This window comes from Brienomyrus brachyistius, chromosome 23 (assembly GCF_023856365.1).
Source record: "Brienomyrus brachyistius isolate T26 chromosome 23, BBRACH_0.4, whole genome shotgun sequence".
NCBI classification, from domain to species: Eukaryota; Metazoa; Chordata; class Actinopteri; order Osteoglossiformes; family Mormyridae; genus Brienomyrus; species Brienomyrus brachyistius.
The window spans coordinates 14,114,022-14,141,453 of NC_064555.1; the positions used below are offsets into that span (position 1 = coordinate 14,114,022).

Consider the following 27,432-nt stretch of genomic DNA (forward strand, 5'->3'; position numbering starts at 1 on the left):
GGTATTTGCTACACAAAATATACACCACATGAAAACATACAAGGTAGTACTAAAACTTCATAATGAAATAGATTGTTCAGGTATACCACACCTTTTAGTGAGGAAAAAGACTATTATTGCAAATTATTTAGAGCCATAGGAAAACATTGTGAAGACAAATATGAGCATTTTCAACGGTAAACAGCAAACAATGGCCACAAGTCCAGGACATACCAGATCCCAAGCACAATAACTGCCATGACACTATATATAGTCTGGGCAGAAATTGGGTGACAGCCTAGTGTCACAACCTTATCTTATTGGACAATCAAGCTTCCATTTGCATAACCCACTGTTCTGGGCTTCCCATAATGCACTGCAGCTTCTGTTCAAAGGCCCTTCTATGTGCCTTGACCAAGCACATCACTGCCCAGGAGGCTGCATTTGCAACTGACATAATTTACGGTAAATGGTCTCCCTATCCGAACCCTCACCTACTGAGTCCCATACAAAACACGTCACACAACGCTGGAGGAAAAAAAAAATTGGATATTTAATTCGGAGATACATGAGGTTACATTTAGGATACAGAACTACAGGAGATGCCCTTTTCTATGAAGGGCATGAGCCATCAGTAATAAAAGAACATTATTGAATGCGTTTAACTGAATACTGAAAATATTTGCTGTCTTTTATTTAAAAAAAGGAAACATGTCTTTTACAAAACTATTTTACATTTTCAACGCCAAAACAATTACTAAGTTGTATTGGTTTTAATTATAACTTGGTTCTTAAAAATGTCTGGAAGACAATCAATCCCTGATAGTGCTTCTTTGTTAATACAAAATAATGTATCAAAAGTCCCTCTTACAAGGTGCAGCTTGTTAATTTGCATACTAAACAGCAGCCCTGTTAAATGTTTAAGGTCTGGAAATTTCACTCACTATCTTGCATTCTCACAATAAAATCAATTAATGAGCACTGGAAAGAAAAAACATCTCAGCATTAGTTGGAAGGAATTTTTCATGATTTCTGTCCCAGAGTTAACAGTAATTAAATGACTAATTAGTACCTTTTTCAGGAAAGACCCATTCAGTAACATTACATGAACAAGTACTCGCAGAAGGTACGACGATGCGTTTCCTTCATCAGTCCACGTTACACAGCGTCTCCGACAAAAGAGTCACACCATGTAGATACATGAACTCCCATAAAAGGCACCATCAAAACTCTCCAGCCAGACTGACTCATCATTAACAGCTACCTTTTAGAGAGAGAAAAGCTGTTCTTACGGCTCTTGAAAAACTTAAGGACTGCGATGTAATTAATTAATATTCACTTCTAGGCAGAATTTAGACTAATGAAAATCAGTATTAGTTGTTGGGATCAACAAATCTAGACCTTCCCTTAAGTGTAGTGCCATCTGCAGGTAGAAGTAAGGAGTGCCACGCAAAGACGCAGCCGATTATGGGCGCTTACATCCCCGTGTGCATTTTGGTATTTAAACTCCCCAAAGGGGACTATTTTGGCTGAAACGTCAGAATCATTCTCCAAATGCAAGTCCTACTCCGCTGTTTAAACAGAACGCAGACAGGTGTATACAGAATGAGCATGAAAGGAAAAATAAATTGACTAAAGAACAATAAAAAAAAAGTCAAATATTCACATGAAATGTGGAGGAAATATTAAGCGGTTCTTATGTGACGCTCCTGCAGGCATTGCTAAGAATTGTAAGCAAGCAGTGAAGGACTGGTTTCACCCCGAGGTCGAGACGAAATTACCACCCTTTCGGCATGTGCGACAAAAAAAATGGTGTGTTTCTACAATGAAGCAGAGAGCCAGCAGTAACTGCTAAGGAATCTGAACAGCTGTCAATTTGCATTCAGACCTGCATCTCCCACGACAGCTGTATCCATGGTGAGGCCACGGCGTCTATCAGGATCCTTACTCTGTGCTACAGCACACCCGTGTAGCCACGTCCCAGAATGCACTGGGCTACAGGGAACCAAAAATCCCCAAAAAAACAACAATTAAAAAGCAATTAGGGACAAGCGATGAGATCTCTGTCTATGTGTGGCCTAGCTGCACGAGGGGCTTCTAGGAACCTCCAGGTCACGAAGCACGTGGCGTGTCGTGACAGAAATACGTGCAGACACTGGGAGGAGGGCTATGGGGTCTGACGCCGTCTGCCAGACACGCTGGGCAGCACAATGCCTGACTTCCCGTCATGGAATCTCGTTGGTACCAACAGGATGGGACAGGGTGTCAGAGGGGCCGCCCACTGGCTTGGTGCGGGTCCGAGCTGGACAAACGGTCCGATACCACCACCTCAGATCATCGCCGCTCACTGGCGGTCTCACAGAGATGGAGGACCACAGAACACAACCTCGAGGCCCACACTGTCCTTCAGAGCTGCCGTCTTTTAGGAAATATATAGCGCTTTTTTTTAACCCTGAAGTCCCTTACAAGACGACATCACCGCACGCTGAGCTGTGTTCCTGAGACCTGCTTCACACAGCATCCATGCATAAGCCTCTGTCTGAAAAATAGTGTCTTTTTAAAGGGCACACATCCTTTGCCATCCCGGCGTCTTTAAAACTCCTTTTGAAATCACTGTTGGAGGCTAATGGAGGCTAATGGAGGCTCGGCTCGCTGAAATGGCGCAGCCAATCAGATGCTTCACAAAGCTACTGAAGCCCCACCCTCGTCGCTCGCCTGCTAGCCTCTCTCAGGTACGCCCCAGACCTTAGAGTTCTGCTGCAGGCGCCCCACCCTCACCCCGCCCACACGGTATTCATTACATGGCTTTTCACACATAAGCTTTAGAAAAAAAAAGATGAAAAAAAAAAATAAGGAAAATAATCAACAACAGGAATAATAATAATAATCATCATGAGGATACAAAAAAAAGGGTGAGGAAGCGGAACGCTAACACGCTAACAGCGGCGGGGTGACAGTCCCTTGTCTGTCTGCAATCACTCTATGAAGTGACTTCGGCGTGGGCGGGCGTGGACTCCACCGTCTCCACCAGCGTCACCTGCTCCTCGGGCGCGTCCAGGTCCTCCGCCTTGATGATGATGGCGCCCTCTGGGAGGACCACCACCTCCTCTCCTGCCATGGCCTCCTCGGCCTCCTGCATCAGCTCGCCCTCGGTCCCCGACTCCTCGAGCACGGTGGTGGTAGTGCCGTTGGTCTGGCTGTGGGCGATGGCCTCTAGTCGCAGGCGATACTGCTCTGCCTCCTGCTCCTTCTTCAGCAGCTGCTGCCGGTACTCCTGAGCCTTACGGTTGGCCTCCAGAAGCTGCCGCTGCAGAAGCTCGCGGCTGTGCTTCTCCACCGGCTCCTGGAGTGTCACCAGCACACCAGCGCATTTAGTGACGACACACAGCATTATGCTATTACTTATGTATTAATTAACCACAAACTAAGTCTTAACCACACACTGATCTCATGTTTGTTCATCATCTTTCCTTTATATCGCATATTTTCTTCAACCACAATCGGAGAGTCAGGTGGCAAAGAATTTCACTGCACATTAGTACACTGTATGACAAATAAATCTTGAAAGTTGACACTATGGCAGTGTCACCCGCTCTGAGCCCCCCCACTGTCTGGCACCTTCTCAGCTCGGCCGTCATTTTAGCAGAACTAGTCCATCCTAACTGAAAGTCTGAACTGACAGTTCTTCCTCCGAGACACCATCCGAGCGTTGGACATAACAGATGTTATTGAAAATGTTGCGCTGGCTAACTGAAGCACACAGATTAATGGAAAGCATGAGAATGAAGCAGGTGCCATGCGTCAGCCTGGGTTGGCCAAGCCCAGCAGAGACAATGGGTAAATCTCAATACCAAGAACACAAAGACCATACAGGTGGTCTGGGCAGGGCCAGTCTCGCTAACTTGCCTTCCAAGAACGAACTGGGGGCACAAGGAATCCTGCGATTGGTCTCATTCAGTGAGGATGCAACCGATGTATCCTTGATATATGGGGCGGAGCAACAACAACATCCAGGAATTTTTCTGTCCTCTTAGTATTGGAACTGGTCTTTGGCAATGGAAGATGATGTAAAACGGATACGCGGGAACACAAGTACGGTCAAGTATGGATATTGAGATTCACCCAACGTCCTACACTCACCATGTCTTGCTCCGTGTGATTGGTCGAAGCCTCCAGCTTCCTCTTGCGGGATGGGAGTGCCTGGGGCTCTTCCTCGACCACTTCTTCAGTGATCTGTCCTGCTGGTACTGCTACCACTATGGCCAGTCACCAGAAACATGCACACAAACACACCCAGACACACAAGTGAGCTAACAGTGGTCCACCTATCCACAACAATAACCATCTTGCTAGCTGAGTAGTATATCATATTGCTGTAATGCAACCTGTAATGCAGTATTTGATGTTGCTTAGTGCACAACTACACCCTCTAGAGGAGAGAGGGGTGCATAACGATTTGACAGATGCAACAACGATGGAATAGCATTTCCATATCACTGGGGAGCCCGGCAGTATAAAGGCAAACATTAACTAAAAAAAGCTGCTAACCGTTTATAAACTGCTTAAATTATTCAGCGTTAACTGAATAAAATATGCTCTCCTGGGCTGCAAGTCAATGATAAACTCTGCACACTGTAAATAGTGCACGACGTTTTCTGTCCCTCACTGACGGCCAATGGGCAGCCAGCTTTAGGCTGCACGTCCAACTGCATGGAGAGACGGAGACTCACTCTGCTGCCCGTGCTGCATAGTAACGAAGAACTGCTGTCCGAGCCCTCCTGTTTGCAGGTTGCCATGCTGGTCCGTAACGATGGTGATCACCCTCTGGCCCCCATCACCCACCATGTGCTGGATGGCCGAGTTCACCGAGTCGGCTGCGATCAGCTCTTCTGAGTCACCTGTTCCAGCACACATATTACACTGGAGTGACAAAATAACACTCCAATATGACTCTGAGCTCCCAGCTGGGAACTGACAACCCAGGACTGTCTCTGCAAAGCTCACAAACTACATTTCCCATTGCATACAAGTGACAGAACTGAACTGTGCTATGTGACATAATGACAAAATGCAACTGCCCCTACCTGGTCTGTTAGAGTTGGCCATGGGCCCAGAAGCTTCTGCCAGGGCAGCAAGGGTGGCGAGGACTGAGGTGGTGGAGACACATTCTCCTAAAAGACAAGTGGCGCTTGAGCCAAACCCGGTGTACAGCCCATGCATCCATCAACGTGAAAACGCCGCTCGCGGATGACGGCGAACTTCACACGCACGACCTACAGCTGTCGCACAGGGTTACTATGCAGGTCGTTTGGTCCCCCTGATAGATTCTTCCAAGAAAGAGAATGAAAGCGACCATGGTCCAGGCCTCCCCCTGCCTCAGCGCCGGCCTCACCTGAGGTAGACTTGGCGGTGGTGGAGATGAGGTCGGCAAGGTTCACCACTCCGGCAGCCGACGAGGACGAGATGATGAACTGAGGCGTCTGCTCAGGATTCATGTTGACTTGGTTCTGCATGCCCTCCTGCACAGATGCCACCCCGTTTACAATTCATTACCGTTTCACCTGCAGCGATTTGCAGAGGCAAATCCCAGGACGTGTAAGGCACCCTGCATAGTGCTTCCGACCTGTTGGAGGCCGCTCGTATACAAGACTGTGCAAGATTGATCTGCACGTGGGAGGAAACCACACGGAAAATGAAGCGAGCATGGTGAGCACATTCTGGAGGCGTGACACAACAACCCCACAGAGCCAGCGAGGCACCCTGACTCTATTTATACACTAAGATGCATCACAGGAGAAGTTCCGGTTAGGAACTCTTTCAAATGATTCATTATGACGACAGATAAAACCAAGAGTGATTTCAGATCCCATTTAGGGGAGCTTCAACCACCTTATTTTTGGTTTCAGTCCCCCTGAAAGTGATTAAGTCGATTAAGACGATTTGTTCAGTATTTTCGTTCAGATTTCGTACAATTCCAAATTTCGTAATTAGGTGTCCCGGACGCCCCCACCCCCCCGATCGGCTAATATTTTATCGTGGGGACTCGCTTTCTTCAGATTGAAAGTGCACCCCCGAGGGTCAAATCCTGGAATCGCCCCTGGAAAGAACCATGTAACCAACAGCCTGGACAAGCACAGCCCCAGGACTGGGCTGCAAACTGACCTGCAGTAGGACCATGAGGTCGCTGTCCTGGTGGTCAGCCGCTATGTCAAAGGGGGTCTTGTCGAACTTGCTAAGGGCGTGAACGTCGGCGCCGTACTTGACCAGCAGCTCGGCGACGTCGCGGTGCTGGTGCTCCGCGGCCCAGTGCAGCGCCGTCATCTTCAGCATGTCTTTGGCGTTGATGTCGGCCCCGCTCTGCCAGGGAGGCAGATTAGGGAATGAATCAGGACCAATAGCATTTCTGAAGGCAGCTATGCAAGTTAAAACCCATACAGCGAAAAAAAATCACACAGCTAAACTTTCTGATCCAGGAATCGGGACTTTTCTGCTAAATTTAAAAATAAACGTCTACATCAGCAAACTCTCACATTCTTGCAGCAGTCGTGCCACACAGCCATGACTGAGAAATCTGTCCTCTGTACAGTAAGGCTGCTTCACATGATTTCAAAATTCAACCAGAAGTACTGCTGCGAACTCCGCTGTGAACTCCGCTGCGCACCCCCCCCCCACCCACCCCAAAAGCATGCTGAGACGTTCAGAACCACGTTCGATGCCAGCGGGATCGAATAAGCTGAATGCTGAATAAGCTGTGGAAAGTGCTTACCCGGACGAGCATGTGGAAAGTGCTTACCAGGACGAGCATGTGGAAAGTGCTTACCCGGACGAGCATGTGGAAAGTGCTTACCCGGACGAGCAGGTCCACTATGACAGAGTGGCCTTCCGCGGCTGCCATGTGCAGGGGGGTCCTGTCCACTTTGGTTCGGGCGTCTCTGCTGACGCCGGCCCTGAGCAGTACTTCCGCTGTGGAATAGTGTCCGTACTGAGCGGCCAGATGCAAAGGTGACGTCCCCAGCTGTTGACGACGCGAGACAGGTAAGGGGTCAGAAACGAGCCGATCCATGTACAGTGATGCAGACGAAAACAGCTACATGCAGGGTCAGTCAACCATATAGGCGGCCACCTAAGGCGCCAGCTTCTGAGGGGGTGTCGACCTGCCAGCCAATTTCACTTTGCCGTGGATGGAGGGGGCACCAGCCGTGATGCTGGCCTAGGGTGCTACATCAGATAGAACCAGTACTGGCTACGCTTCTCAAAACATACGCCTGTGCATTTACTGATCTCGTACCCAGATGCATTAATAACACTTCATTCTCTACTACTATGGCATGTTGGCAATGCAAAGCACCAATGTCGTTATAGATGCTGTTGCTATTTTAATGACTTGTACAATAGAAAATTCAGTATTTATGTTTCGCAATTTGTTACACTCGACACTTATCTCAATAATTTGAATAATTCTTGAAAAACACCAGAAATTAATTTAACTTAGAGCTAGAATGAAAACAGCGACATTACCCAGTCCGTGGTGAAGGGGGCTCCGTTGGCCATGAGCGACCTGACCTCGTCATCCTGCCCCTTCCGAGCGGCTTCCAGAAGTCGCTTCCCAAGGTCCACCAGTGACATCTAACGAAGGTGCAGAGGTACATAGAGGCGACACCTTTACCAACCAGTCACATTATAGGGCTTCAAAGAGTTTGATGGTGTCTAAATACTTAATATGATAGGCGTGATATTAGTGCACATCTCCAGGGGAAAGAGAAAAGACTAACACAAGGTTTGTGTAAAACTACTGGAACTAGTAAGGGGACACTAGCATGTCTGTTGTGATCCTCAATTTAATAAAACTAATATAAAATGTATGCATGACTGCACATTATACTGAATTATAAGTATGACCCGCACATCTGTAATATAAGCTTTATTGTTAGATCATTATCATGAGTATAGAACAATGCAAAACAGACCATTTCAAACCCCGATTAATTCGGTAAGGGGGTTGATACGTCATTTGTGCACAATCTGGATACTTGGTACCATGAGGCGCCATGCAGTGCAGTGGCCTAAGCCTCTTTGCCTGTGACTGAAAGACCGCTGGTCTGAGGATGAATAAAACGTATCGATTAACGTATGTTAACACTGCTGTGTTTGGTAGTCATTCATGCTCCTAATAAAAGAAATTTAAACTCGGTTGTACATGTATTAAGATCTTAAAGTGCAGAAGTTGGGGTAAAACACCCTAGCGGTGTACTGGAGTACTGAAACTATAGCAACTGGACTGCGTTCTTTTTTTGCAATTTGGAATAACAACGGTGTCACAAATCTGCACGGTTGACTGACTGGTTAAACATAACTCTGAATATTATACCTGCTCGATAAACTATTTGATAATGTACCCGGAGAAGGTATTTTGTTTTAAATACACGAAGTTATCCTTAAAAAAAATAAAATGTGGCAGCAGTAAGGTGGAAGTGGCCTAATGGTTAGGGACGTTCACTTGTTGGTTTGAATTGAAAGTACCCCTGAGGTACCCTGAGAAAGGTACTGACCCGAAGCCCTGCTCCCCGGGTGCTGAATTAGCTACCCCCTGCCTTGTCACTACGTCACATATGGATTAAATGCAAAGGACGCATTTCATTGTTGTGCTATGGTGTGTCAACAATTACAACTAATAACTTTAAACCCCTGTAATAGTTGCCTCGTCTGCAATCTAGATATCCAACAGAACGGCAGTGATAATCGTTACGAAAGACTTTTTCATTTTATCACTGACGTGCACACTGCATGCAAAGTAGATGCATTATTAATATTTTTAATAAGGTAACTATACTTTGTACGAACTCCCCCCCCCCGCTGAAACGGGACGACCAAGTCACAGCGAGCTGTTTTTCAGTCACAATCAGACTAACAGGCTGCCGACTGCAGACCACAAACCGATCATTCTCATTTAAATCATGAAAGAGCCACGTAAACAGTACACAGATAACGAGCCCGGTGGTGGTTTTGCTAACAAGGACCGACACATCTTTGTCCAAAGAGCCGCGCAACCCGAGCCCCGGCGGGCCAGCAGCCATCTTTAGCGCCGATCTGCCGGAGCTCGGGACATAACAAAAAAGCCGCCGAAAGCCGGCCGCTACAAGTCGTTTTATCCCTTAAACCACACTTTGATCGATCCAGTTTAAGCACCCGCATGCACAGGAAACCGTTTTAATATTTAGCCGCCGATGTTCCGGGGGAAGTCGGATCTGAAATTGTAATTTAAACGCGAAGAGAAAAAACCACTTCCACATCCGGTCGGTAAAGAGCCCCACGCCGCCGACAAAAGCCTTTCGCGCAACTTTTCAACTTCGCGGCGCGGCTCCTTTTTTACATGTAAGCTTTTAGCAGCTGCCCGTAAAACCCGTCGGACTTCTGCAAACGGGCCACGGTGCAGGTAGTAACAAAGCTTATTTCAGCTCGCAATAATTTTTTAAAATTTACTTTCTGCTTAACTACTACCAACTACTATCCGGAGCGTTTTGGTTAGTTTTGCCCCAATATTACCTGGAGGTGTTATCCGGAGCAGTCCGTTTTAATTTCAGTATCGAGGCGAGTAACTGTGGGTAGTTACCGCTCTGTCGCCAGCTAGCAAGATATTTAAATGCAACATATTACTAACCCAGCTTAACGGGGTAATTTAACAAAAAAAAGTCCGATTAATTGCGTGGTGTTTTTCCTGGTACGTACCTTGGCTTGTCGGCGGAAAGAAAGGTCGCTGGAATTACATGTAACGCCTTAAATCAGACTTTCTGTATTTTCCTTTCACAACTTTTTAAAAAAATAAATATTTATTATTGTATTTCAACGGCGGTACAAAGATGGCGGCGCGGAGACACCGGAAGTGGAAAGTGACGCGAGCGCCCCTTTTTTTGGGCGGATAGATAGTGACGGTGCTCCCCCGGCAGCAGCACCGCTACTGCCCTGTTTCAATTCTTCTAATAAATATGTTGCATTGCGTTTTCCCGTTTCTAAACAATCTTACGTCTTGAGTATATACACGTCGTTCATTGTTACCCCCGTAGAGTCTTGGATGTAAACCTATTTGCTATGGGTGCCTGAAATATACATGCATGCTGATTGTCCTTATACGTAATAATATAAATATTTGAATCTGTTTAGTGTGCTGGTTTCTGTATGATAAACCTTAATAAATCCTGTTGCCAAGGTATCTTCTGTGAAATGCTGGTAATTGTTATATGAAGAAGGTATACAAGAATAATACGATATTGGTATGAAAAAAATGCACACGTGACTTCAGGCCTTAAGGATACTATTGTTACACCAGAATACAGTTTCAAATGTTTTTGGTACAGGTCCATTTTTGTCTTTGCTAAGCCAAGTCACTAAGCTCATCAAACCACATAAAACGTTTACCTGACTCGGTACAAATAAACCTATCAAAGTAACTTGTTCAGTGCAAACAAACCAATCAACATGGATTTTGCAATAGGGAACAAAAACCAACATAAGTCTGTCAATAATGTCTGTGAATTTTGCCAACTTCCTATTTTAGTTATCATTTAACTACGTGAGGTCTGGTCTCTAAGCCTGCATACTTAAAGTCAAGTTCTTTTGTTTTACATGAACCATAATACTGCTGCAGACATCTGCTTTTTAACAAATATACTTGTATTCTTTAAAAATCGATGGTGCATTATGTGGTGGGAATAAGCACATGAAGCTGGGTATTTCATGCAACTGCACACTAATGGTAAATGAGCCAAGAATCGGAACAGATAATTCATATGCATTGGACCTCATTCAACATCAGGGTTAATCGAAAGAAAAGCAAACTGAAAATGGGCCGAATACAGTAATGGTCATGTCATGTCACAGTGTTTTATAATGTAGGCCTTTCTGGCTATCATTTTAAACCCTGTAGCCTTTGGCAATTCATTCATACGCCACTTTCACTTCTATGTTTTGAGCTTTTAAATTACATATAACCAAATTAAGAGCATACGGATAGTACATTCCACATTACTTCAGTACATCGAAAGGCATATAGAATGTGACGATCGAAAATGTGTTTGTTCATTTTTTATTTAATGGACGTTCAACCCGAAAAAGTGATGCGACTTTACATCTAGGTAATTTTCTCACTTTATTTTTCTGTATCGTAAGCAACCAGAGAAGTAATGGGGCAGTCATTCATATGGTATGCAAGACATGAAGCCTTGCTATGCATCAAATGCTAATACTACATTTAAGTTATCAATGTCTTGCAGCAAAATGCAGTTTACATAAAGCACATTCTGGGCTGTCACATTTTTGGCTTCTAATAAAAAAAAAAAACCCAATCTGATGGGTCATGTTAAGAAATTTTCTGTAGTGTAACTATCTAAGTTATCCTGGTTTAACAGAAATAGATCTGGCCCCCTCTCTTCCATTTGAAGGCCTCTCCATAAGGCTTAGGTTGGACTCACAATTTGGCTGGACCAACCTTTATATACACATCATGATTAAATAAGCAAAATGGCTCCATCTGTCCGACTCACAATTCATATTTACCAATAATGATCTACCGAGCTGTCCCGTTGCTTAATGCTCAATGAGGATGTATCAGTGGCTTGTTATGGCATTACTTATGCCTTTTTAGTATAGCATTATAGCACAATAACTGGCATAATCAGTGTTCTGTACAATCCATAAGCCATATCTACACATTACAGAAACTGGTACATATAATCACGTGCTGATACAAACACATATTTCAAATAATACTGATAGTTTTGATGGGTGGGCTAGAAGCCTCACAGCGGTTTTAAAACCTGGTGTGTGCACATGGCAGAACTGTGATTAGGGGGGTGGGGGCAGCCTCACAGCAGCAGGTTGAAGTCCAGCAAATCGATGCTGGCTATTGGCTCCCGCCAGTAGTTGAAGCTGTTGTACTCGGAAAGCTCCGCCTCCTCGTCCTCCTCCCACTCCTGGACCTTCTTCTGAGAGCTCTTTTTGCCATGCTTGCTATCCTTCATTGATGAGCTGTCAATCAAGCCAAGGCCCTCTAGCTCTGACAGATCCAGTTCTGGGATTGGCTGCCTCCAGAACAGGAAGGAGTCATACTGGTTGTTTGCGTCCTCCAGCACTTTAACCTAAATAGAAAGGAAACATGAAATTGATACATTACGAATAAAGCTTTCCTTTAAAATATCACTGTATACATCATGGCACAGCTGAAATATTTCGCTCAAATGTGTTACATTACTTTCATTTTGACTTTGAAATAAAGATACATTTTATAATTATTCTTTTCTGTGAGTGCTAACATGTTTTGTATTCTTAGTTCCCTAAGACCCCAAATAATTACAAGGTAGCAGAAATACAGACTAATTTAATGATGTTCACAATAAACTTGTGACTATTAATCGACGAAATTTAGGGAAAGCATTAACAATACGATTTTTAATTACTTTTAAAATAACATCTATTCCCCGAAGAATTTTGCTCATTAAGTCATTTCTGTCTCTTTTGTCCTTTACCAGGACCAGTGGTTGTTCTATGGTATTTATACCTGTTTAATTTTTACTTTAAATTCGAATACACATGCACGATATTATCACTCAGTAGTTCAATCAAATCGTCAATTCATCAAAATGTGTTTTTGCTTAATTTCCTAATCAGAAATAAAACGTTTTGTTTTAAATAATAGTTTTCCCGTATCCCAATCGTTGACATCTGAGTCAGGATTTTGGATACTAAAGGTTTTCTAGCCTGGCTTCTAGTCTCTAGTTAAAACGCCTTAGTTAGGCCTGGGGGTTGCGTTAATATCCCATGCATTTACAATTAGCATTTCTCCATCTTATCACCAATGGGCAACCCCCGCTTCTCTCCAACCCCCACCCCAATAACTGATCGCCGGAACCAGGCTACCATTTCTTATGCGCATATTACTGTTGATGCAAAAAATTCATGTCGTTCCAGGCACAGATCTTTCCGTCCTACATCAGATCTACTTATACGTAAACCACAACGCCGAATTTAGAAAGTGGGCCATGCAATGCAGATCACTCCTATATATAGATAAGCTATTTGACGTTCTACTAAATGGGATCTTTACATGACAAAGCATTTTATGTAGACGATTTATCAAATAATCGACGACGATTCCTTAAACAGCAAATCATTTGTAATCATAAGGACCATTCTTAGGTAGCATAAATACTACCATCTACAAGATAAAAAAAATAACATATCTAAAATCCTGCCTAGTCTATAATATGAAATATCAGATAAATAACTTGGATTATATATTCAGGTAAACATTATTTCACCAATATAAATAAATGTAGTCAAGTCACAAATTATGATACGCAGCCAGATGATAATTTGGTAAACAGGTCTATTAAAAAGGCACTAATCAACATGCACATGTCAGACATACAAGACAATTTGTGCCAGTAAAATAAGGAAATTCTAAGCAGAGAGTTTACCATTTTTATCCCTGTGGCGACAAGAACAGTTCTTCTTTTGTAGCTATGGCTTGACCCTTAAAAAAAAGACGTCTTTGTTTGACTGCTTGCCTATAGCTGTGCAAGTGCAGCGGTCGCCCCTGCGAGTACACCGTATCCCACGCGCTCGTTCCCAAACCGGGCGCTAGACGCAATTCGGCCACACCCTCTGCCGGTCACGCCAACATACATCCTCGCTTATCCCCATCACATAAAAATAACGTGAATTCCTTGCCTAACAGCACGCACATAAATGGAAAAGCACGTTGAAAATTCAGGAAAATGTAATAATTTTATTATGGCACTGAGACACATATATTTCAATTCAATCTTTTTGCCTGTATTGATCATATATGGGTTTACTAGGTTTTGTATAATCAAAGCTGATACAGTATTATTCTCATTATATATATTATATATATATATATATATAGCATTAAAGACACATAGACATATGAAACCAATCACTATGTAAATCACTGGGTGAATTAATATAAAGTAACGGACTTAACACACGGTATGATTTCAAGGTTATTTTGCAGCATCGCCTTGTCTAATTTTTCAAATGATGAGGATGACGGATAATCATAATGATGAAAGCAGGCTTTGAAATCCGCTATGAAGAAATCACGGCTTTTCTGCGCCGTGGTATTTTTTCCGTCCGTTGGGGGCGCTAGGCGGCTTTGCTTTAGAAAATTGGCTCAGAAAAAAAGAGCATTTTAAGATCTAACAATTTCCTGATTGAAAACTTGGAACCACACCTCGGGACTCTGAGGGGGAGCTCCGGCACGCCGGTTGTACGTGTAACCGTCGGCAAAGAATCGCAATTATAATTAGAAATAAAAGCCGGCATCTCCGCGCGGCTGGGAGCGGCGCGCGGCGGTCGGTGGCACGCGTTAACCGCGAGGGCGCGGAGCTTGTTACAGTGTTACAGCCCCTCACTGAGTCACCGCTAACTAAGTAACTAATAGCTTTCTCATGGGATCCCATTTTCTACGACGGCCGAGAAAGTAGGGCGCCACGACGGACTACTCGGACGAGGCTTCAACGGTGAGATTTGCCAAACTCTTAAAAGATTAACAATCTGGGTAACAAGTTTAAATAACTAGTACTCGAGCAGTGTGTCATAGAGTTGAACTTGACTGGTCTTCCTTAGTTACAGCAGTTCTTGGTACGTTCCGGTCCCTAACTTAAAAACGGATAACGCTCTAATTCTTAAAGCGACTTTACTTTTTTCCACAGTAATTGAAAATAAACGTCTGAATTTGGGGATATTTATTACGTGTAAGTGAAGGTAATGTTGTGTTTCCGTAATTTTCTAGCTAGCTAGCTTGCTGGTTAGGTATGCGAGGCAGTTGAATTAGTGGGGGATTCAGTGAGTTTTCGGCACTTTGGCTCTCCAGCACATGGGCGCCTTCACTTCGGAGGCTGTTTTGTTTCTCGTTAATCCGATATGGGCACTTTGAGCCTTTCCGGGCCGGTTACTCGGCCACTCTGTTAGCTAAGACTATCGGTTTACGCGTGGGAAAGTTTAGCAGATGCCCCTGGGCTTTCTAGTCGCCCTGACTTATAACGTGGCGTTTATTGAAGCGACGTGTTGAAGACACCGTGTCCTTACATCTCAGAGGAGACCGACCGTGCAGATGCACCGCTCTAGGTCCTCTTCTTACCAGAATGTAATATTTATCGACCCGTATTTATTAGTCTACGATGTGAAACTTAAGTATACACGACTGACTTTTTCCCCCATCTTCGAAACTGTTTCTTGGGTAATTTTATAGATCTTTTTAGGAATTTTAAAAAGAAACTACTCTTCGAACTATCTATTTGTATGTCTTTTTTCCCCCCAATGCAGGTTGCTTAAGGGGCTCATGTGATTAAATCATGGGGCTGTGGACTGAACTTGTCTTCACCCCTTTTCTCATCACAGTTCGCTTTTTCTGTCTGCTCCATCATTTCCCAGGCTGTCTAGTTAGAACTTGATTGCACTTTGTGGGAGTTTGGGGGTTTCTGTTCTTTATACTTTGTCAGATCTTGTGCTGAATTAACAACCTGTGCAAATGTCACCAAGATGTGTGGTTAAGAGGCTTTTATGAGGGGGGTGTAAGATCCTTGTGCGTTTAACCCAGGTAAACTCTCAGGCTACTTGCGTGGAAAGTCCAGAAGATACACTGACCCATGGTTTCCCACTGGAAGACTAATCAGGGCATGTGTCAAATGGCCATGAGGTCATGCCTGGCATGTGAGGTCTTGCGAATAACATGTAGGAGGCCTGTGGTCTGTGTTGAGGTGTGCAATATGATTCTGAAAGCAAAAAACCGCTACCGCTGTTCCCAAGCCAGGCTGAAATGAACCGAAGTGACGTTTAGGTGATGGTGGTGATGCTCATGATGTATGTAAGTTTGGCAGGGTGTGACCTCTGGGGAAACTCTGTTTAGTACTTGTGGTACACCGTGAATTGTCAGACCTAATGGTGTTTTCAGTAAGCGGCACGGTGGATGATTCTGTGCACCGGTCAGATAGAAGACTAAACATGGGGAGGCTTCCTTTTAGTTAATTTTTTAAACCGTTAACTGCTTGGATCCTTCTGAATGTCCTCGTTGTTGGTGATTTGAGTTCAGAGCCGACTATTCGTGTTGTGACCGGGCGCACGGTCAGCCTGAGACTGCAGAGCTTCAGAAATAGAATTAGCATGATTCCACTTTTCCTGGTGCCTCATTCGGGCCAAACAGTCGGGAAAGAGAACTCTGAAAGGGTAATGCTGTTCTCGGAGCCGGTCCAGGGAGCGGTGCACGCGGCTTGCGAGGCGGATAAACGGTCCAAAAGCCCGTGGCCCATGAAAAGCCCTTATTGTCGTCCTTCTCTGAGAGGATCCGATTCTTCCCCACCCACCCAAGCCCAACTTGAACCTTTACAAGCCCTTTTTCACTAGATGGTGCTTTTACAAAAAAAAATGCAGTGTTTTGCCACGGATCTTGTGCGGTTAGTAAAATCTGGAGGGGCTTGGTGTGTGTGTTCAGGTTTTTACCTACTAAATACTATGCTGTATTTGGGTGTGCACTAAGGAATCAGCTGTCAAGTTCATATTGGGTTTTTCGATTTGTCTCGTGATCTGTCGTCATAAATATTGATGGGTCACTGAGTTAGCAGCACTGTTCTGTGTGGGCAGCTTTTCATTGTACTATTGTTCCTTTGTTTAACATGAGCGGTGACTTCCTATTTAAAGATGGTTTTAATATCGCAGTCATTATGTAGCAGTATGGGATTTAAGGAGGTTAGCACTTCAGTGTTCAGTGTTGCATGACGATGTTGGCTTTTTCTTGAGGTATGTCTGTGTTCAGTTTCTGGTCACCTTGTCTCAGATTATATGAATCCTGCCATTGTTGTGCCTTTGTACTGTTGATGATATTACCCAGAGATGCTGTAATGTCATGTTTCCCATGGTTACTGTAGCAGTCGACACTAATTTTGTGTCGGTAAGCAGTACAATCGCATTTATTCCTTGATGTATATACAATGCAGCCTCCAGATGTATGATTCTAAGGTAGTGTTGCACCATCATGCAAACATGTTTATTTCTTTGTTTTTCGTCTTTTTTGGAAACTGCGATCAAGTGTGCGGGAACCCAGAGTGGAAATATCACAATATTGGAATATTGTTTAAAAGTCCAATGCATTGACCTTGAAGAAGATGGTTTGGCACTGAGCAGTTGGCCCTAAAGCTAAAGCTAGAAGATATGAGATGCTTGTAAAGCATGTAGATTCACTCCACGGATGACCAGTACAGCCTCCTGATGATTTCAGAGGGTGAGTGTTTTTCGGAAGCATGTAGAGCAGGAGCAATTCTGTTTGAGATGCACGTGCTACGTTTTCCTTTGGTTGTCTAGGTGATGGTGACTAACTAGAATATCGTTTTGGGGAATTGCAGTTGGTGAAATCTGAGTGGGGGGGACCAGTGTGGAGCCCATGCTGGTATCCCAATATAGACGTGTGTGATGACTGTGTTGGGCTGCCCGTGATGAGTGTTTGTGGCTGGCAGCGCCAGTGCGGCTCACTAGCACTCGATGGGTGTTGCCACTCCAACAGGAAGCAGCCTGTCAGCAGGGGCTGTTTAGTTCTCTCATTTTGAACGCCTTCTCAGGAAAACAGATAACAACCCATGCAGGGAAGTCTGGGCCATGTCAGGGGTTGATAGGGTAGCAGGAAACTGTGCCCCCTGTCACCTTGGTTTAGGAGAATCACCTTCCGTCCGTCTAAAACGAGGGCTCGCGGCTGGACGCCGTTTTTCCGTCTGTTCTGTAAATACTACAAGTGTCAATTTCCTGTTTTTCATGGGAATTCTCTTGCATCATGTCCTCTTATTTATATATATATATATATATATATATATATATATATATATATATATATATATATATATATATATATATATATAAAAAAAAATAAAATTTTCACTGACTAACACGGAATTGTCTGTGTGAGCATTTCAGCATCGCAAAACATCCGAATGGATGATTATGAAGTTGGCGAGTCTTGGCGTGCCTCAGTTGTACATAGTTTTGAGATATTTGCAAAACGGTTAGGGGTGTGGTGGTTTTGCAGATGTACACATCAAGTATGGGGTTCATATTCGGCTCTGTTTGCAGGGGACGTGTGTGTGTGTGTTTTTCTCCTGGTACTTGAATTTCCTCACATGATACTTAACCATACCACCTGCATTCCCAGTGAAAAGCCAAAAACTTGTTTGGGGGGGGCGGGGCTTGAGGCTTGGACAACCTCCTTAGATGTGTTATCCTCAGAGCATTGACAGTTACTCCAGTTCAACTTTAAGTTGACTGATATCAGTAAGGCACTGGAATTTGAAATGGACCAGTTGTGCTTTTGAGTTTTACCGAATTAGACTCTTCCTTGGTTTTATTTTTTATGCCGACACTGGGAGGTTGCCAAGTAACGGCGGCCAAAAGTTCATGCCATCTCCGAACGTTGAGACGATCTTATCTTACTGTGTCCCCTGGAGATTGAGGAGGCAAATCAGAGGAAATTGTTTTTGCGACATGTAAGTGGGTCTGGGATCTTGTGCTTACAGACTGTGGTTTTCATCAGGCTCTTCGTTCTCCACCATTTGGACTGTCATGCGTTTCCAAAACACTAACATCAGCAGTGACACGTGGTTTTCAGGCAAGGAAGTTAATTGCGTCATTCATAGAATAGGTGATATTTTTGGTTGACTTGTCTCCGTCATAATGACTGCTATGAGGCAGTACTTTTTGTCTCTTCATTCTCCTGCCTCCACCTTCCTAGCAATGCTGTCTCAAACATCAGCAAACTTTCCCCTGTAGCTGTCAGTCTTAAAACCAATTTTTCTCCCCTCTCCTGTGCACTCCGCTCCCATCACACCGCAACATCTGCTTTCGTTGTCTCGCATCCCCACCCCCCACCCCCCCCCCAACTGCGGTCACTTTAAGAGGGTTTTTCTCTTGTCTCCAGGGAGACCTGTGTGCCAGCCGCTGGAATGTCAGGGAAGCTTCTGCTCTTAGCATCTGTCTTGGTGGGGCATGCTGGAAATAGCCTGCTTGTGATTTAACTAAACAAACATTCTCACAATTAAAGCCCCCACCAGGCTATTATAAAATCTCTTCCAAAGAAGAATAACCGCCCTTTGTTTTTAGCTGAAATCGGTTGGATGGTCCCGCTAGCAGGAAAATGAGGGTAACCTAACAAAATGGCTTCTCTTTCTGGTAATGTCTGTGGGAATTCTTTCCTCGTGAGAATGATTTAAGCTATCAGTTTTCATCGTTCCACGGTCATTCCAAACCTTGTCATTAACAGCCTGCCTCTTTGCTAAGTGCAGTTTAGTTACCCCTGTTCGTCGTGGGGGGTTTGGCTTTTTTTAGGTAATGTGTAATCACAGTTTACATCAGAGCTGCTTTCCAGGGGGCTGCTCATCAGGAAGTAATGGTTTACTGACCGTCATGAGATTGAAAAAGGGGGAAAAACAGGCAGTGACCGGGCCGTGTGTCCGCTGAGCTGGTCAGTGTGAGCGTGGCGTGGGGGTTTAATTTGTGCCGGGTTTTGAAACGAGCCTGTTTTTGGTTTTCGTGCTTTTTTGCTATTCTGTTGCCTTTTCTTCCTGCTTCACAGACCCCTCCACCCTATTTGGCAGGTGCCAAGCGGCTAAGCCACAGATACCTCTGCTATACGCCTGCCAGGGGTCCTCTCCCCCCCCCCCCCCCCCACAGACATTCAGCAATTTACCGCACCCACTGGCGTCCCAGGAGGCCATGCAAAGCAAACAAGGCCTGTGTACACACTGCCTCACAAGGCTTCCTCCAACATGTACTTTCAGTTCTCTGATTTGTGTTTTTTCCCCTTTCATGTTTTGCTTTTCGAGTGCCAGAGTGTACAGAGATGCCGGTATATTAATGGGTCAAGGGACGGCCCTGGATGCACCGGGACTGAGGCGGCCTGCAGTCCCCCATCCAGCCCCTAGTCCTCCATTTACACATTCTGTTCTCGTCTAAGATGGTTTTAACTTGCATCATCACTGATTGATCTGCTGGTACCACCCCACCCCCAGCATCTAAACTAAAGTGAAACAAAATCCCATTCCTGCTACCTCACGATAAACCGGCGAACTGAACAGGTCACTTCTTGGCCGGCGTGGTAGGCAACAGTTGGTGACCAGCTGCCCCACTGAAAATTAGCTAGCCTCTGTTTGAGCTTATAGCCCCTGTCGTGTGTTGCTGGTCTGGTTTGCCTTAAACTGCTTTCTACAAAAAATGTGAATCTAGAAAGATGGATATTTTAAGGTAATTGAGTATGTGTATGTGTTAGGAATATGTCTTCACATGATTGTCAGAATGCATCCTCAGGATTCCTGTTTGTCTTGACAGGTCTGACCTGAGGTATCTGGTTACGCCCACGCCAACTTTGGACCTCTGAGGCGATTGCAGCTGCTGGTCACAGGGACGGAGGGGGGGGGGGGGTTTGGCTCAGGGGAGTGACCGAGCAGTCGAGGGACAGCCCTGGATGCACTGGGACTGAGGCAGCACGCCGTCCACCAGATCATCGTCATCCCGTAGGGCGGCAGCAGGGAGCCGCAAGCCCCCAGTGAAGGAGGCTGGACATGAGCGAATTTTGGCACAAGATGGGCTGCTGTGTGGTGGCCAAGCCCCCTCCGGTGAGCCTGGAACCTTCCTCTGGCTATTCTTGTTTCTGAGTCCCCAAAATGGCATGCGCGTGTCCCACCACTGTCTAATAACAGGGTGGCTTTCTGACAGCCCTTTTGGCTATACAGCGGGTCCCATTAATGAGGGTCTAGCAGAATATTGGAGTCTGGTCCTCAAGCGGATGTTCACATACAGGAAATGGGACCAGATCAGTCCAAGTTTAACACTGATTGCTGCTTTTATGTTTAGGCATTTCATCAGAGGTGGAAATTTCAGGTCCAGAAAGTAAAAATCCAGTCCAAGATTTAGTTTCAACCAACCATTTAAGTATAAAGAAATTTTCACCTCCTGAATTTCATGTAACTAAGAATCTGCCTGCTTAGTGTATTAACAGCCCATTTAGGTAGTTCAGCTATAAAAGCTTGTAGTTTTGTCATGCACGCTAATGTCATTCTGGTTTTTATAGTGTGGTGTTTTGTACTTCAGCACTGATTCCGGGCTCATCCAGGGTATCGCCATGTCTCTCTGCCTTTTCTCGCGCAATCTGTCCTGGGAAACACTCCTCCTGTAGCCCACGCTGTGTCCCAGTTTACCATAGGGCCCCCAAACACTCCTCCTGTAGCCCACGCTGTCTCCCAGTTTACCATAGGGCCCCCAAACACTCCTCCTGTAGCCCACGCTGTCTCCCAGTTTACCATAGGGCCCCCAAACACTCCTCCTGTAGCCCACGCTGTCTCCCAGTTTACCATAGGGCCCCCAAACACTCCTCCTGTAGCCCACACTGTCTCCCAGCGTACCATGATGTGTACCCTTGCCCCCCCCCCCTTGCTATAGCAGGCCTGCTCCCTCTACCTGTGCTCCGTCCCTCAGGGGTGGGCAGCCAGCTGGTCAACAATGAGCAGGGTTCGGGATACAGGAAGTGGACCAGCCGCCTCCCCCCCAGAAGCCCATCCTCTTATTTTTAGTCCTGTTTGTTCTATTGTGCATGACCCAGGAGGCTGAGCTCAAGCTGCCCCCTCGTTATCAAGCGCACACACACGCACACTTCCCAGCACATGTGGAGCCTCTCTTCGAATATTCTCGGAAAGGTGTCTATGATGCCCCTTTGACCTTGAGGGTCCCTTGTCCTCGTGGCAGTGCTGTCATGCCTCATATAAGGTGCCGAGGCTTTGTTCGCACAGGCCATCGTCACCAGATGCTATTACCCACCGACTCTCCTTACCTGGCACCCAAAACTGCTCTTTCAGGTACAGTCAGCTAAGCTCTCGTTATCAGGTATCATGTAGGATGCAGCTGCCTGCATCGTGTGCTGTATGTTTAGCTGAAGGCCTCACGGTTTGGTCACCCGCACGATGACCTTGCCCTCAGTGTCTCTGGCTGTATGTGTCAGTGGGCTAGGCCAATGTGCCTGTGATCAGAAGGTCATAGGTTCAACTCCCAAGGTCGGCAGAAGGGTTAGGGTTAGAGTTTTATTTTTTTTAATAGAAGTGTCTGCTAGGTAAAATGTATATGTCAATAACAAGCCCCCTTCCCCATGCACTGTGGCACTTGGCTTGTTCCGAGAGAAACAGATTCTGCGTGTCCATGCAAGCAGGGAAGGCTGCAGCCATGTACTTTTGTCTGTTAAATGCTTCCTGTTGGTGTTGGAGCTTGCAGATGTAAACACAATCACAAGCATTGTTGAGGAATGCCCCCTACCTGTTCGGAGAGGGGAATTAGGATTCTGAAGTGCTGCAGCGTAACCTGAAGATGACTGTGTACCAGTGTTTCTTTTTGATGAATACTTATTGCATCCTGTCAGTTAAATGGGTGTAAACGTTTTCCTTATTTCAGAAAAAGAGAAGGAGGAAGATCGACCGCAGCATGATCGGGGAACCAATGAACTTCGTACACCTGACGCATATCGGCTCAGGGGAGATGGCAGAAGGACTGGCCCCGGTAAGCGGAGTTGGACGCTGTCACGCTGGGTGGGGTTCCTAGGCATTCTGGTTCAGATGTATATCAATACTTGAGCCGCAGACCTTAGTGGGTTTTTATAGTGATGGGCAGCCGTGGACCATGCAGATACGGTGTTAGTGCCAACCTGCCCAAGTTGTTGCCATTTAGGGGGCTGCTTTGCAAACATAGCAGACGAGCATCACAGAACTGATCTCTGCTCAGAATGCATTCAGTTATACGTCTTTGGAATGGAATTCCCCTGGGGGATCAAACTAGAGCTTGGTTTCAGTGTTTGCCTCTCCTGGACCACAATCATGTTTACGTTCCCTGGACCACAATCACTTATCAGTTAGCATGGTTAGCGCTGCAGTTTAACAGTGTAGCTTACAGCACTTCTTTGTGGAAGTTCCTGTGTGTGTGTACCTTCTGTTCCACTTTTTCCACATCTATATCTATCTAGTTGCTTAGCTACCCTTTTATCTTATGGATTTCATCCCTGCCACCAGCCACGATGCTCCATGCCGTTTTGACCTGCGAAATTCTTGCCATATCTTCTCGTAAACAAACAATGGTGAGATGTACAGTGAACTTTTGGCTGAATTCCCCTCCCCCGATGTCCCCCGCCGGAATGCACCGGCTCTTTGTTCACCATCCTATATTTAACCCTGTGTGTGATCTCAGCTCGGTGTCAGTGCTCTGAGAAAAGGCTTCCCTCGAGAGACCGTAGGCCACTTCTTGGCACCCACCCCCCATTTTTTATTGGTCCCCCTGCCGCCTGGCCAGGTCCCCCAGCCTGGAGGCTGCTGATGAGGGCCCAGAAGCCTTGCTCCTAAAATAAATGGCCACCCTCCCCAGGTCCCGTGGGCTCCAGACACAGTCTGAGAGGCGGGGCTTCTCTGTGGCTTCCGCCCAGCTGTGCCTCTGAGCCCCCTTCTCTGTGCCTGTCAGCCAGTTCCCTGCTGAAACAAGCAGCGTCCCCCCCCCCCCAAAAGAGATGGGGCAAACCCACAGCATAGCAGTACAGTTACGTAATTGTCTTTGTTCCAGCTCGCGTCATGTAACCCGCATCCCTTTCTTTGCCACCTTGCCTCTGTGGGCCGGGCGTGGCAGGTCGAGGCCGCTGTGTGGCTCGCTGGGACACGGGCAGGGTGTGAGCAGGCCGTCCGCACCATCACCTGAAGATGGCGCTGTGCGTAGCCTGCCTCTGGCCGCGCACCCCAGAGTTTATTCGGCATCCAAACACTCTTTGGATCTCGGGTCGAGCCGTGGTCGTGGAAAGGGGGATTGTTTACCCCCTTGTGGTGGTGGTCTCACTGTTTATGTTGACGTGTGTATTTATTGCACATTCGTTTCGGCTTCTATAATTTTTTTTAATTATATTGTCTTTTCTACTTCTGTCTCATTTGTATGTATAATCGTATACCTTGTGCGGCAAAACAAATCCTGATTTTGAATCCTAAGATTCTGATCCGACGGTACGCCCCCCCCCACCAGCCCTTTACTGTTAAAGCGGTATGGGGAGTTCATGGCGCTCCCTGGGAATCCCTGCTGGGCTCATCACATCGGGAGGAGGGGGGTGCAGAGGGGCCTGGTCTCCCCTCCCCCACACTGCTGTTTGTGTGTGTATGACAGCTGTGCGGAGCGTTCTGAGACAGGAGGCTAGACATCTTCCTCCTGTGTGTGTGTGGGGGGGGTGGTCTTAGCAGGATGTGTCCTTTTAACACATCAGTCCCTTCCCCCTTCTCACAGAAGTATAGGATCTAAAACAAAGGATGGCACAGTTGAGATCAGGGGAAGAGTTTGGTAACAGCCTGAGCCGTTACCTAAGCCTGTGTTACGAAACTCCTCATTTCAAGACGTTTGATCTGACGGTGCATCAGACTGCTAGACTTGCGACAGCTACTAATGAAAGGCCAGTGTGATACAATCTCACCCCCCACCTCCCCCACCCCACCAACAGCAGAAAGCTACGCTACCCATAATATCCTTGTAAGAAGTGGAAGATACACTTATCCCCTCACTGGCTTAAGCACTGATCTGTTTCTCTCTCTCTCTCTAGTCTGGCCCTATTCAGGAGCAGATGAGGTCAAAGGGACGCAGTGCCAATGGGCGGGGTGCTTTCCTATAGCCTCTAAGCCCCCTCCAGCTTTACAGGTATGCATAACTTTAATGGGTGTGCCCCGCTAAAAAGAAACGGAACCTTCTGGCAAGGGCAGGGAGCATAGAGAGGCCTTAACAGAAAACGGTCCTGAAGCCAGACACCTTCCGTGTTGCGGCAGTTCCGGGTTTGTTTGGGGTATTTGTCTAATGAGCTATATTGTCTGGCTTCGTTAATTTATATGCAATAAATTTTGTTTGACAGAGCACTTCACAAGGTTTTCTACTTAAACATTAATTCGGCAATCTTCTCTTCTCTCCATTTTCAGGAGAAGCTACCAATTGCAGCCGTATAAAGTCTCTGACCCTGCCTGCCCACAGTCGTGCTGGGATCCAGCCCAGCACTTAGCAATTTGGAAGATCCCCGGCTCCCATCCACTCTGCTGAGATTGTTTGCTAGACGTCCCAAAAACAGTGCACCTCAGACATGGCATTAAGCCCTTACACCTGTATTTTTAGAGGATGACTTATTTTACGTATTGTATAAAATGTTTCTGTAGTAGTTAACAACTGATTTTGAGTGTGCGTGTTACAATTGAGATAGGGTTGGAATTTCTGATTTTAAAGCTTTGATTGGGCTGTAGAGTGTCACAGTTGAGAATTCTCCCCTCTAGCAAATGGATAGAATGCCGTTTGCGATGTGCAATCTTTTATCAAAGTGAGTGTGTGTGTGTTTATGTATGTAACATGTTTCAGCACATTTCTTTTTACTGCCACCTTAAATTTTGTTTGGCTCCAGTGCAGATTACTGCCTTAGTGTTGTTTATGGTGGCTCTCAATTTTAGCTCTTTTTAAACCTGTTCAGCTTACAAATTTTCAAAGCGCGAGTTTTCAGAATACTGTAGAATTAGATCATTGGTCTGTCCTGTATGCGGAGGTTGTCACAATGATGACACGACCCAAAGTGTTAATGCCAAGGAGTCTTATGTTCAGTTTAGCATTCATGGCTACGCATCATCGCTGCCGACTGACGGCACTCCTTCCTGTCCGCTGGTGCTCACCTGAAAGCACATGGACGGTTAAACCATCGGGCACCTGAGCTGCCTGTTCGCATGAAAACCTGCCCCCTGCCTCTGCCGGCAGGTTTGACGAAAGACTGCTCGGCTCAGCCTTAACAAGGCCATCTGGGATATTTCACCTTGGAGCAACATCCGGATCTAGTGTAAAAACGTGCCCTTCTTAAGCCCTCAAGCCGCATTCCGCCATCAGGGTCTTACACCCTCTCTATAGTGGCCAAACCTGGGACTGGACTCCTGTCATCTACTACACTACCCCCGGACCAAACACACACCCTGGAACCAGAGTGTGGTAGGAGAGCGGGCTGTGTTGGTGTTTTGGTGTCCGGCTGGCCCAGTTCTATACCAAACCCTGCAGTGGAGCTGAGGTTAAATGTCACTTTTACACTTCCTGGAAAAGGACTGAACTTTACCGTTACTCTTCGTATTAGGGATTCAGCTTAGATTTATTTTTTTTTGACTGAAGATTTTAAATGTTAATGAATTTTGTTAAAATACTGCAGCCAAACATCTAGTTTGCTTCTTTCGTGTTTTTCCCCCTCGCCTCTATACCCGAGTGCTTTTTATTCCTTTAATTTACAGCTGTAGTCCACTTCTTCCCCCAGCTCCCAGTGCATTGGTTAATTTTTTTTCCCCCAGTTGTTGCTTGATATTACATTTTTTTTTTTTTTTGGAAGATTGCATTTCAGGTCCGTTAAGATACAAGGAAAAGCACATTAATCCCTCAATCCATGATTTTGCTCTGGATTCTCTCACGGGGAATATAGTTTTTGAAATAACGTGCTCTTTCATTTAAAAAGGGGTGGTGTTTAAGGGGGTGCCAGTGTTTGTAGTGGGAGGGGTGGGAAAGGTTCACTGGAGAGTACAAGTTTTTTTTTTGTTTTTTTTTTTTAACCGTGTACCGGAAGCTTCAGTAGTTCTGTGGAAGTCACATGGCCACCCCCTGTGGTGTGAAAGGGGCAGTGCACTTCCTAATGGCTGTCTGTGTGCAGATCTGACCTAATTGCAGGTGCGGACTGGGCTAGAGTGCCTCAACACTGCAAAACCTTCCTGTTAAAGTGATGCATGTACAATTTCACCCATATACAATCCCATGTGCAATGTACACTGCTTGCCTTAGCCAACTTAGTGTCATTAAAATTTATATTTCCTAAATTTTTTTATTCAGCAGTAATACAACAATCTTCATTACTGTGTAATGTGGGCACACTTAAATTTTCACAAGCAAACCTTCACTTAATAGCATGGCTTCTTGCTCACATACACCAGCTTAAGTCTCACTGGAATTGGTAAATTGAGCAAGTATGGGCCGAGATTGCAAGAACCCTCCATATGTGTCTGACTTGGACATAAGGTTAAACCAACCCGAACCAGCACCAATACTGAAAAAGTACAGGTAATTCAGCATTGTGCTAATACTAGCCATACTTACAGAAGATGGATGGGTATCACGCTGGTAACTGCTTGTCCTATTCAGGGTCACGGGACCTAGAGCTTATCCTGGAGTGTGGGTGGAAGGAAGTGAACAACGTAGGACAGGCTGCCAACCCATCACAGGGCAGACACACACACACACCTATGGAGAATTTGGCAACTCCGGTTAACCTCAGCATATGTTTGGACTGTGAGGGGGAAACTGAAGTAGCTGGAGGAAACCCCACGACGACACGAGAACATGCAAACTGTA

General features: G+C 45.7%; 3 protein-coding genes across 4 annotated transcripts; 1 reads left to right on the plus strand and 2 right to left on the minus strand.

The window, feature by feature from the left end:
* Positions 1 to 508: 508 nt before the first annotated feature.
* LOC125718631 (GA-binding protein subunit beta-1-like) lies at positions 509 to 9,849 on the minus strand. Of its 2 annotated transcripts, XM_048992554.1 has the most exons (10): positions 9,706 to 9,849; positions 9,523 to 9,603; positions 7,498 to 7,605; positions 6,827 to 6,994; positions 6,142 to 6,336; positions 5,372 to 5,498; positions 5,064 to 5,150; positions 4,710 to 4,877; positions 4,120 to 4,235; positions 509 to 3,322 (listed from the first exon to the last, which is right to left on the minus strand). In XM_048992554.1, the coding sequence occupies exons 3-10, from the start codon at positions 7,603 to 7,605 to the stop codon at positions 2,960 to 2,962; spliced, it is 1,332 nt and encodes a 443-aa protein (XP_048848511.1). In that variant the 5' UTR covers positions 9,523 to 9,603; positions 9,706 to 9,849; the 3' UTR covers positions 509 to 2,959. The 2 variants fall into 2 exon arrangements, with proteins under 2 accessions (XP_048848511.1, XP_048848510.1); XM_048992553.1 differs by lacking the exon at positions 9,523 to 9,603.
* Positions 9,850 to 11,043: 1,194 nt separating this feature from the next.
* Positions 11,044 to 13,606, minus strand: mllt11 (MLLT11 transcription factor 7 cofactor). Its single transcript, XM_048992579.1, has 2 exons — positions 13,449 to 13,606; positions 11,044 to 12,110 (listed from the first exon to the last, which is right to left on the minus strand). Exons 1-2 carry the CDS (start codon positions 13,449 to 13,451, stop codon positions 11,838 to 11,840), a joined length of 276 nt encoding a protein of 91 aa, XP_048848536.1. The 5' UTR covers positions 13,452 to 13,606; the 3' UTR covers positions 11,044 to 11,837.
* Positions 13,607 to 14,185: 579 nt separating this feature from the next.
* Positions 14,186 to 26,900, plus strand: LOC125719099 (CDC42 small effector protein 1-like). Its single transcript, XM_048993596.1, has 5 exons — positions 14,186 to 14,516; positions 20,359 to 20,645; positions 22,468 to 22,572; positions 24,632 to 24,726; positions 24,999 to 26,900. Exons 2-4 carry the CDS (start codon positions 20,592 to 20,594, stop codon positions 24,698 to 24,700), a joined length of 228 nt encoding a protein of 75 aa, XP_048849553.1. The 5' UTR covers positions 14,186 to 14,516; positions 20,359 to 20,591; the 3' UTR covers positions 24,701 to 24,726; positions 24,999 to 26,900.
* The last annotated feature ends 532 nt before the right edge of the window (positions 26,901 to 27,432 follow it).

Bases quoted from the DNA above. Each gene is read 5' to 3' on its own strand.
- LOC125718631 (XM_048992553.1), bottom strand. From the start codon at position 7,605: ATGTCACTGGTGGACCTTGGGAAGCGACTTCTGGAAGCCGCTCGGAAG. The intron at 6,337-6,826 runs GTAAGCACTTTC...CCTCCCTGGCAG, and splicing joins TAGTGGACCTGCTCGTCCGG to AGCGGGGCCGACATCAACGC. The intron at 4,236-4,709 runs GTGAGTCTCCGT...GACTGGCCATAG, and splicing joins TATGCAGCACGGGCAGCAGA to TGGTAGCAGTACCAGCAGGA.
- LOC125719099 (XM_048993596.1), top strand. From the start codon at position 20,592: ATGAGCGAATTTTGGCACAAGATGGGCTGCTGTGTGGTGGCCAAGCCC. The intron at 20,646-22,467 runs GTGAGCCTGGAA...TCCTTATTTCAG, and splicing joins TGGTGGCCAAGCCCCCTCCG to AAAAAGAGAAGGAGGAAGAT. The intron at 22,573-24,631 runs GTAAGCGGAGTT...CTCTCTCTCTAG, and splicing joins TGGCAGAAGGACTGGCCCCG to TCTGGCCCTATTCAGGAGCA.